Genomic DNA, 11,663 nt, shown 5'->3' on the forward strand with positions numbered 1-11,663 from the left:
TTTTCCTAGTCCCTACTGCAGTTAAGACTCCATTTTCCCCATTTCTCTCCTTCTTCCTCTTCCTCTTCCTCTTCCTCTTCCTCTTCTTGTCCTTCTTTCTCTTCTTCACCATTTCCTCCTTTTTTTAACTCTTCTTAATTTTTTTCCTCTTTTCCCTACTGCTGTTGAACTCATCTCTTTTTTTTTTACTGCTGCACTGCCTAGCGCCGCCTTCTTTTTTACTGCATACTGCAAACTCTGTTCAAGTGTACCGTCATCTATGCTACATATTTAATTTACTTTTTGTTTTTCTTTTTGGCAATTTGCAATTGTGCATTTTCATTTCTCACTGGCTTTACTTGTTTCATAATATATCTTCATGTTGAGAGTGCTGGAAATGGGAATGAGCTTGATTACTTTTCATTCTTGAAGTTAACTTGAGAGAAAGAAACTATTAGATAGCTGTTAGGATATATTAATTAAGCAAAAACTTTTTTTTTTTTTTTTTCTCATCTCATTTCCCATCCCTCATCTCCTCATCCCTTCATTCCCCCCTTTTTTTGTTTGGACCTTGGTGTTACCTACTTCGTTTTTGCATGGATCCATGTAACCAACCCCATTAAGCTGGGATAAGGCTGAGTTTGTTGTTGTATATACTATATATTGATTGAGTTTGCTATTGCCGTAAATTGTGGTGTGCTGTTAATTATTCATGTAGTTATTAGCCTTGATGGGCTGTTAAATTATTCATAAATCATATTTGCTGTAACCTTTTATATTGTTTTTGTTAAATAGAAAATTTTTTGTCTTCGGGACTTTTTGCTGTTTATATCTATAATAGCAGGTTGAGAAATCCAGATCTAATCGGGAATTTGGTTGAGGGAAATTAAATCCTTGCCTCCAAATTTCAAAGGTCAGATTCTTTCAGTTGATGATTTAATGTGTGCTACATGATTAGGATTGGTAGCCCATCCTCGGAGGTCCCAGGTCATTGTGGAGGTTTTCTGGTGTCCTCCGGAGTACAATGGAGTTAAGTTTAATGTTGATGGGTGTTCCTTGGTACATCCATGAAAAGCTGGAGCAAGTATTCTACGAGACAACCAGGGTGAGGATTATTTTCTCATTCCGGAAATTTCTGGAAATCAAGGAAAACTTTGAAGCTGAATTTTTGGAGCTAAATGACGGGTTAGAGATTGCAGAGGATCATGGAGTTCATAACTTATGGGTGGAGAGTCACTCCACGGCAGTGGCAGTTTTGTTTTCCATGGGGTTGGTGCCTTGGTTTCTGCAGCAAAAGTGGCTCTCTCCAGTCTTTCCTAGCTTTTATTCAGTGGAAGGATCTCAATGCTATAGAGAGGCTAATCCGATTGCGGACTACATAGCCAAATCAGCAGAGAAACTTGAAGATTCATCGTTGATGATAGTTTTCCCTTCATCGATTCAAAGAGAGTTGCAGCTAGATGCGCAAGGAAGGCCGAGGTTTCGGATTTCTGCATAATAGTGTTTGTTTGTTTGCAAGTAGGTCCCTCCTGCTGATGGCAATGCCGAAGGTGGGTGGGGCTGTCTTGGCTTCTATGAAGATGCATCTCTCTTTACAGTCTTTGTCTATTCTTAACCTTTTTTTCTTCTCTTAATATAAATGATCTTTTAGCCAAAAAAAAAAAATTATATCAAGTACATCATCTTTATATCATTGCTATACTAGATGTTATGGAATAACGGATAGCTACATAAAATGATTAAAAAATTTTACTAGGGCCCCTTGTCGCCTAAGCGCTTAGGTGGCCCTCCAATGCCTTGGGTCGCTTAGGTGCCAAGACAACTATGCTTCAGGTAACCAAAATGAAGAGTTTGCATAAAGTCAGATTAAGGAGCCATGAATCCTATTCTCTTGTATCAAGGGAAAAGAAGATACAAAGAATACCAAACGCTTTAGTAGCACAAAAGAAAAATGTAGTAGTTCTGCAATATTCATTTACATCACATCAAATAGATGAGAAATGCAAGTCTAACATCCCCCATGAGTGCACACAAGCACACAGACAAAGAATGGAAGAGAGAGAGAGAGAGGAGACCTGCATACTGAGAACAAAAAATACCAGTAAAACCTCCTTCCCATGGTTGACGCATGAGACGCAAGTACTAGTCCAACAACATACCCACTGCCCTATGTTTCTCAAACTCTATCAGATAAAACTCTGGTGCTCAGATATATGGACATGAATGGCTGCCCACTCCATCTCTGGTGGAAGAACACCAATCTGATGAGTGGATTTAAACCTTGGCTTGGATTTACAACAATTAACCGTTAAAACTCATAGTTCTAATTTCGAGAAGCTAGGTCTGAACTGAGATAACATGCTAGGTAACCGGCTACCATACGATTAAAACACAGTGGCAACCCAATCCACCTAAATGTTTCATACAATGCCCTCTTCACTCTTCACCATGTGGCAAGACAGCTTGACACCTACCATGTGGAAAAATGAGTCAAAAATTAAAAGATTATCTATTTAGAAAGTTGAACAACACCAAGGTTTTTATTCCTAGATTTAAACCCAAAAAAATAGCTAATCATTATCAAAAGGATTGTCCAGATAATCATGCCAGCACTTTATCTGGCTGTAAACCCTTTGTCACCAAAGACTTCAAAGCCAGAAACACTGCGGCAGTTCAGGTCAACAGATATGAAATTAAACACAAATATCTGGATAAATCTATAAGGCTTAATAACCAGTCACTTTAAGCTAAGAACAATACTGAATTACTGATGCAATTTTCCTTTTAAAGAAATAGCATGGATATTATGTTTAGCGAAGGCATTGTTTTTTGGGGGATTATGTTATGTGAGAAGCTACATGAAGTAGCAGGAGGGGGGGAGGGGAAGGGAAAAACACAGGATAAAGAGATGGACAGAAAAAAAAAGGAGAGAGAAACCTACTAGCACCATAAACACAAGTCCATGTAATATAAGCCTCAAAACAGATAAGAATAGAGGATAAGGATTATAGAACCTCACATTACCGACATATATTGAGCGTGAATCCACTTCCTCTTTTTCAGCCTGTGTTGCAGCAGCACTAGAGGGATCTTAATGCATGACAAACATCAAAACATGATATTAAAAACATAGCCATTATATTATAGAAAGCATCAAAACCAGTGACTATAATACAGCCAAATGAAACAAGACGGTTTATAAACTAAGTATGCAGTTCATCGGGTGTGTTTGACTGGGATGAGGCATGGCAATAGAAGTTGCATATTTTCTGTGAATGGCACAGAAAAATTGCATATACAACAAACTCGACCTTATCCCAACTTAATGGATCAGCTACAAGGATCCATGCCAGCAAAATCGCATATCATGCATAATAATTGCATTTTTTTACAGAGATAAATAATGTACCTGATATCACATGTCTTTCAAAGGTATGGGAATATTCAAGTATTTATGCCTTAACCATATTATTTACCCACTCTTAACCATATTATTTACCCACTTTTGCCATATCATTCCATATCTCTACTTAACTTTTACTGATTCTAGGGTTCGTCTGGCTGTAACCAAGCAGGATACAAAGAGAATTGTAACCTAATTTCAGTTACCCATCAGCATAATTTGTATTCACTTGGATCGAGGGGTAGATGTGGTAAATTCACATTATGTTGGTTTCTCCACCTCAAAGAATTACTATCAGTCAAGCTTGAGCTGATATGTGATGAATCCCAAATTTCCCCATTATGCCTAACCCAATCCAACACCACCACCAGTGCAGCAGCACCACTTCCCCAACTTCTCCCACGTCAAGCTCAAGATCTCGTGCAAAACGCCAACCGATACTTATCCACTTCCAGAGACCAAAGCTTCAATTCTGAACTCTCTGAGTAGGGGGAAACCAGTGGAAACATGTTCGGCAAATTCAGCTACCTCATCCATAGATTTCCCATGAATCAAAGGGAACTAAAATGTCTTCTTCACTCGATCCTCGTCTCATTAAAATAACTTTCCAAATTCCAACAGTACATGATGCTGATTCCTGGTTGAACCCGAATGAGAACCACGTCCAAATCTGGGACTTTGATCTAGTAGGATCTTTTAGGATTTTATTTTGGGATTAACACTTAATCTCTTATTTTATTTGGGTAGGTAGGAGATGACTACGTAGAATTTAGTTTCATAATTGTTTTGAGTTTCCAAACTAGAATAGGTTTCTCTTCCAGTTTGATTTCTTGTTTTATATAAGTATGTAATCTATTATTTATCGGGAGTTAGATTTGAAGAATGAAATATTGAAGTTGTTAGTGACATTGCTTGTGTGGCCTGACAACCAGTGGCTGTGGTTCTTCTCCTCCCCTTCCCTGCATGATCCTCTTCCTATCTCTCTCTTCTCCTCTCCTTTCTTCTCTTCCTTCCTGTTTCTTCTTTATTTCTTTCTATCACTCTTTGCTGGTTTCTGTTATTATGAGCGGTAGTGCATCCTGACAGAATCGAGTTGTTATCCTTCACATATTCTTCTTTCTCCCCTCTGTTCTGGGCAAAAATCATCACCCTTGGTTGACTCAAACCCTAGAATTTCATCCTTGTAACCTTCCTTTGTTATTGGATTGAGACCTGCAAACATGGCTGACCCTGTTTTACCACCAGACTCCATTTCAGTGAAATTTCTTTAGTTATTCAATAGCTGGTTTGGTCAAGTATTACTTGGGTTTAGAGGGGTGTGGGTTACGAACTTAAATCTGAGATTTTGTGAAGATCGAATGTTAATCATGGGTGCTGGCTCAAACTGAAGAGGCACATCTCCACCGTGCTGGTTCTGGTTTCACAGAAGAAAGAAGAGGAACTCCTCTTTCGTTCATTTACCTTTTCTTTCTTGTTTCCAATATTACCCCTTTAAACATCGTGTTATTCATTCATTACCTACTTTTCTTTTAGTTCCAATTTCACCCTTTTCTTTCAATTCTCAATACCTATTTTGTCCCTCATTTTGTTATGTTGCCCAAAGGGTGCCCAAGGCTTCCACTTAATTGCAATTTTTCCACTGAACTCTTATTGACTAATTTAATACTCTTTTGTGCCCACAGCGATTCCAAAGTAGGCTTTTGCAACCCTTGTTCGTATGAGTACAATATGATTCTGACCCTCTACAAAAACCAAACATATGTTTCCAGTTTCCTTGCACGGTTAGTCCGCAACCTAAACTCTATGTGTATGGTATTTCTGCCCAATACATCCACTAGGTCATCATTGCCTTCACCACACTCAATAAGCATTCCCCTACCTCTTTCTTGGAACTACCAACTCATCTTCAGGACTCTATATCTCCCAACATTCATAACTGAAATCATCTCAATCCTAGTAATTAAAGATTTCAAGTATGCAATCTATGGATGCCTTCTCTATTCTGAGATGAGGCTGTAACATGTCTAACATCAATAGATAGAGTCCCCATCAATGATGGCATGTTATGCACCTTTGGCTCAGAAAACACAGGATCCCAATTCACTAGTTCTAGTATCATCTTCCCATCATTCTCAACTACAATTATGAAATAATCCGGAAGCTTGGAAACACGGTCACTAAAATCCATAGTAGTTATGGCATCTAGGCGACCCGAAGCACTGGATGGAGCCTAACGCAAGGCAAGACCAACAAGGCATCTAAGGTGGCCAAAGCACCTAGACGACAACAACTATGCTAAAATTTTCAAAAAATGGTAGATCTTACTCAACGGAATTTGTTTCTTCACCAACATCATGAGCATTGAGCAACTTACGGACTTTAGCAATTCTATCTTCCTTCATTTGATACATAAAGGACTCAGTCACACCAAACAATATTTCTCCATCTGTATCACAGTAAGTCCAAAAGATCAAGGGATGGTGTTCAATCAAGTGGATGACCTTGTGTCCACAAGGGAACCCTAGTTCACGGTGAATCTTGCGTGTCATCGAGGTAGCTGAGACTAGGAGAGGAACTCTTTGCTTCTTTTGAGGAAAGGGTAATTTACAACACCACCCCCTGGAGAATGCCAGTATTATATGAACATTCCCTCTCTTTCACCAAATTAGACTCAGACCCCCTACCGTCAATCATTGTTAAGGAATATACCTTATATGCTGATGTCAGCTACTATATTTTATTTTAAATACCAAAATGCCCTTACTAAATGTGAAGTCCCTAAAATGTCCATGTAATAATTCCCACCCCAAATCATCTACACCAATAGCCATGTCACCACCGGCTTCTCCATCCAGCTCACATACTCTCAGGCAACCCATGTTCGACGCCTTCCAACGAGAAACCATTCTCAGAAAGGCCTTTGGAAGAAGAGAGAATCATATCAAAGTATTAGAAAAATCCTTATAATGGCAAGAGAGAGAAAAGCTTGGCAGTCATAGATGGCTATTGCACCAGCCCAATTTATCTCTCCTCAGAAATTATCTAATTCTCCTAAATTAGCGACGATTGTAGAGGAGGTACCGGATGATTTCAAAGATGAATTGAGAGCTTCATAGCTTGTATTCCTTCCTTCTTTTTTTTTTTTTTTCTTTTCTTTTGGTTTGGTTGTCTATGTGTACAGAGATGCTGGTCTGGATGAAAATTTTCCATTGATGATGGCCATGGTTGCTTTATAATGGCAACTCTATACAGTAAAATTAGAATTTCTCTCCCTCTCCCTCTCCCTCTCCCTCTCCCTCTCAGCTTGCCTTGAGCGTTAAACTGTTATTTTCTTTGTTAAGAAAAAAGAAAACAATGAACAGCAGCAAATAGCAATTTCAGACAAGAACTTCCTCAAAACTAGGGTTTCAATATACGGAATCAATAAGGGAACAGGTCAGTTCAACCGATTCAAATCAGTTGTAATTGACTGGAAACTATCAAAAATCGACGAGAATCGACGTGAATTGGCTGGATCGGTCATTGCTGATTCATATTTTTCAAACCCAGCTCAAAGCAGAGAGGCACAAGACAACAGAAAAAGAAATGACAGTTACCAAGCTCTCGGAGATGGAAGTGTTTTCGGCAAAGTCTCTCTTTACTCGGGGGATCCACTCAACGAATTGCATTTATCTTTTTCTATGGTGCCAACCTCGGTAGCAGGTATTGCTACCCCAAGGGACTCAATTCCTTCAAAGTAGTTGGGAAGATTGTTGTCTACGATTGTGGCAGTATCGCAAGAGTAGAGAGGGAATATCGTCAAGAGCGCCGGCGGCGTTGGGATGATATTGGAAAACACCACCGATCATAGTTTTTAAGGCGCTGGTAAGGCGACGCCTTAGTAACGCCTTGGCGCTGATGCGGTCTAGAGATGATAAGGCAGTGCTCCTCCTTATGTGAAGCGGCACCTTATGGGTTTTTTTTTTTTTTTCTAAACATATTTTAAAATTACTTAATGAAGATACCAAATATATATTTTTTATTGATAGGTGTATGGTTTTGTTAACACTTGAGATGTATAGGATCAGCTTTACTCCACCAAAAATAACCAAAGCAAACAAAACAAAAACACAATTCACAAACAGGGTTTGGATTTTCTCAAGGGTTTTAAGAAAGGGCTTTGAGAAGGAATCAAGGAATAAGGAAGAACCACTGATCCAGGCGACCATTTTGCTCCGGCAGCGGTGAGCTTGATCCGGCAACGATGATCTTCATTCTTCTTTGACAGGAGTAGAAATATAGTAGATGACCTTAGGCTTAGGCACTCATTTTGGCATCATAGAGGTAAGTATAATAAATACTTATTTTTTTATATCTTTTTTTCTTTATATTTATAATTTTGTTTCATAATTATGTATTTATATTATATGTTAATATGATTGATGATTGTTGATTGATTGTTGAATATTGATGATTGATAATTGATGATTGATGATTGATGAAGATGAACTTAATTTATTCACTTTATTGATTTGTTTTCTTGATGAATATCTTACATTGGTATGAATATAAACCTTTAATATTTATTTAACATATGAGTAATAGGATTCAACTAGGATTTGAGTCAAATAGATTGGTTTTATAAAAAAATTACATAGGAACGCTTTAGTCGATAAGGCGACGCTTTATGCCCGCCTTATCGCTAAGGCACTCCAAAAGACCCTCAAACGCCTCCGTCGCCTTACCACCTTAAAAAAACTATGCCATCGATTGTCTGAAAGAGCTCATTGCCAAATTTCATGTCATCCCTACGACCATGGTTGGTCGAATTGCAGGTGGGGGCTGTTAAGAGAGAGAGAGAGGTGAAGAGGACTTGGGTTAAAACATGAGTTTTAGTGAATAGGGTATAATGGTCATTTTAACTTTTCATTTAATAGTGACTCACGGTAGGGGGTCTGAGTCTAATTTGGTGAAAGAGAGGGGTTGTTCCTATAATACTGGCATTCTCCAGGAGGTGGCGTTGTAAATTACCCTTGAGGAAATGAAACAATGCATCACATTGGACAATTGGATTGCAAGCAATCATATATATGTTTTAGCCCAAAAGCTTAAAAGACTCAAAGGCGTTTTGAAGCATTGGGCAAGGAATGCATATCCTAATTTTAATGTGGAGCTTGAGGAGGCTAAGAAGGAGATGGTGGATGTTCAACAAAGAATTGAAGCCAATGGGCTTGATGATGCTTTATTTGCTCAGGACGCAGATGCAAAGACAAGATATTTAAAAGCTATGGAAAATTATGAGAAGATGTGGGCTGAGAAGTGCTTGGTGGCAGGTGTCTAAATTCTTACATTTGTCTGCAAAGATGAGAGGAATCAAAAACACTATTAGAAGCTTGATGAAAGAAGATGGAACGGTGATCCCAGTCCATGGTGGGAGTATTAACTATGGGCCTAGGGTGGATTTGTGCTGGACAAGTTTTGTTCTAGCGCCCTCTTTCTTCTTCGTTGTCTTTGTACTAATGCTATGGCACCAAGACCATGCCTTGTAGATTTCTGCTCCGCAATTCACCAGAACTTTGTCTGGTTAGATCGGATTAAAAGGAGACATTGACAGTTAATGTTATCCTGTTGGAATGTTAAAAAGCTAAACAAAGACGACGAGGTTTTGGATTAAGTTAAGCCACCCATGTTTTGTGGCTTTGGATCAAGTTGAGCCATTTATCCAAGCTAAGCCGCATGAATCAACTGAGTAAAGCCAAAAGTAAAAGTACCCACCCAGTCCCCAATTCCAAATGGCTCAAAAGGAGGAGGCAAGGATTAGAAAAATAGGTTACAAAATCTGTTGTTACTTGTAACCAGCTCAGTTGAAAACAGATTTACTCATTATTATATATCTAAATTTTAGCAATGTTAATGCAAACAAGTCATACATAATAATAATAATAATAATATATGCATTTATATCGGTGCAAAATTATTCAAACTTAACTTTCAATAACCCAAACATAGCCCTCACCATATTTTTTTCCCCCTAACAAGAATTTCATATGAGATGGGAGAGGTTTTATTTTGGTTGCAGTTTGAAGCCGTATTCACTAAACCAGGCAAGTAACCTTAGTAAGAGTTATAAGCACAATGTGGTGTTCATGATGCTAATATTCCAAAAGTTTTCAACTCCAAGTGCTAGGCTGTAAAATAACAACTAATTATAATTTATAAGTAATATAGGCTTATTAGCATCATGCCCAATTTGGTTAGCATCTAAAGTTCCGTCAAAGGGAGCATCATACATGAATAAACTCGCTCAAGAATCAGAAACATACTTTGAAGTTACAAAATTATCAGCTCTATTATGTCACATCCAAGCCAAACTAACTAAAGCAAAAGATTGGTTAGTTAATAAGTCAAGCAAAAGCATTCAAATAAATAAGCAGTAAGCAGGAGCAAACAGTAGATGACAAAAATACCTTTACAAAAAGCAATCAATTTAATTATTATTAGTAGAATTTATTTACTATTTACAGCAGGAGATCTAAGAACTTATGTCTCCGGCCATTTTAATACGAAAAAAGAAAAACCTAAAGATAAAGAGAGAGAGGTACCTTGAACGGCCCCCATCTCCTTCTCAACTTTCGCCTGCATCTCACGAAGAGCACCTGCTTCTTCTTCGATCTCCTTAAGCCTCTTCTTCATTTCCTCAAGGTCCTGTACATACATATAAGAAAATTATTTATCAAGCCTTATCTTGTTCTATCCGTCATTAGAGAAACCAGAAAGTGAGAAACTAGGGCAAACATGGGAGAAAGAAACTAGAACAGAAAACATAAATCAGAGTTGCAAATTGCGATATCAGAGAGAGAAAAAGAGAGAGACCTCCTTGGCATTAGGATCTTCTTCGTTGTCGGCACCGGACATGTCGACATCAGCTTCCATCTCTCCTTCGTCAGGTATTTCTCCACCGTAGACCTCATGCTCCTGTTCATGGTCGTTCTGTTCCTGCTCTTCTCCTTGATATTGTTGCTCCATCTCTCTCCTCTCTGTGCCTTCTTCTTCCACTCTCCCCCTTCTTCCCCTCTCACCTCAATCTCTTTCTTCTGCTTCTCTCTATAGAGATTTTTTTCTACTGTGTGTTCTACTTTATAATCCGTCCACGGTTTCGTTTTCAGAGTTTCAGGCAATGGAGGCCCGAGTGTAGGCCATGATTATCTAATACGAAGGCCACTTAAGTATCCCTCGATGGGATCCTTTTGGATTTGATGTGCTGTTGAGGGATATTTCCGTCCAACAAATTCAACACCAAAGTACCCTAGTTCCCATTGGACACACGTGTTTTTATTGCCACGTACTACAATATTGGCCTTCTTAAAGCCGTTCGATTAGCTTTTTGGCTTGGTCCATCGGTTGGGATCGAGCCACGAATCAATTGAGAAAGACACAGCGTTGTCATAAGAGATTACAATTTTAGATACCGATCTCACGTCCTTAACAGGAGATGGACTGAGTACACAAGTTTTTAGATTCTAATCCAACGGTTAGGATCGTTTTCATGGAAACAAAAAGGATCGGAAAAAATATTCAGGGATGTTCTGGGGTTTGAACCCGACGTGAATCGAACACGCAACCTTCTGATCTGGAGTCAGACGCGCTACCATTGCGCCACGGATCCCTCATGGTTTACTAAGTGATAATATAAATTAATAATTATAAACGTAAGAGCAAAAGTGGTATGTATAAGTTCAATTTAAATGGATTCTTATACGAGGGCAAAAACATAGTAAAAATGAAAACCGCAATAGAAATAAAAAGAAGCATACACTATAAATGGAGAAAATCTTGTACAAAGTGGTCAGTGGCCGAATGGTTGAGTTATACCTTCAAATTTGACATGTGACCAATTGATAGAATGATCTATAAAACTAACTTGAACTAGCCATATAAACCCTCCATGTGGCTAAATTACAAATGTCTATATTAATTGTCCTAGCTAAACAAGCATTTTGAAATACTTCTACCTAAATCAAAATCATTACCTTCCTTCTCCTTGGTAGTCAAGGATTGAAGGCCGTTCCGAAACAAGGTTTACAGAATTAAGATTGGATTGGATGATTTGGATCAAAATTGACAGTGATTGATGTTGATTCCCACTATTCCAGCTCAAGGTTAAGTGGATCGGCAATGTGGGTCACTCTGGCTGATTCCCTTAAAAGGCCCGGGGTCCAATGCATGATTGAGATGAGGCTCCTCAATTAACAAAATGAAAACAAATATTAGGGAAGGGCAATCATGATTGACATGTGTCATT

The 11,663-nt window shown here is 38.5% G+C and overlaps 1 protein-coding gene and 1 non-coding gene across 2 annotated transcripts in view; both read right to left on the reverse strand.

Annotated features, from left to right (window-relative positions):
- LOC122087361 (polyadenylate-binding protein 2-like) overlaps nucleotides 1–10,565 on the reverse strand; it is a 16,495-nt gene extending 5,930 nt beyond the window's left edge. Inside the window, exons 1-3 of the mRNA XM_042656458.1 lie at nucleotides 10,235–10,565; nucleotides 9,964–10,066; nucleotides 2,999–3,069 (exon numbers count right to left, since the gene is read on the reverse strand). Coding sequence (XP_042512392.1) covers nucleotides 2,999–3,069; nucleotides 9,964–10,066; nucleotides 10,235–10,387 — 327 coding nt within the window. The 5' untranslated portion in view covers nucleotides 10,388–10,565. The remainder of the gene's footprint in view (nucleotides 1–2,998; nucleotides 3,070–9,963; nucleotides 10,067–10,234) is intronic.
- Nucleotides 10,566–10,955: 390 nt separating this feature from the next.
- TRNAW-CCA lies at nucleotides 10,956–11,027 on the reverse strand. Its single transcript has one exon. It is a non-coding gene; the product is annotated as a tRNA-Trp (tRNA).
- Between the last annotated feature and the right edge of the window lie 636 nt (nucleotides 11,028–11,663).

Source organism: Macadamia integrifolia, chromosome 8 (genome assembly GCF_013358625.1).
Source record: "Macadamia integrifolia cultivar HAES 741 chromosome 8, SCU_Mint_v3, whole genome shotgun sequence".
Lineage (NCBI taxonomy): Eukaryota > Viridiplantae > Streptophyta > Magnoliopsida > Proteales > Proteaceae > Macadamia > Macadamia integrifolia.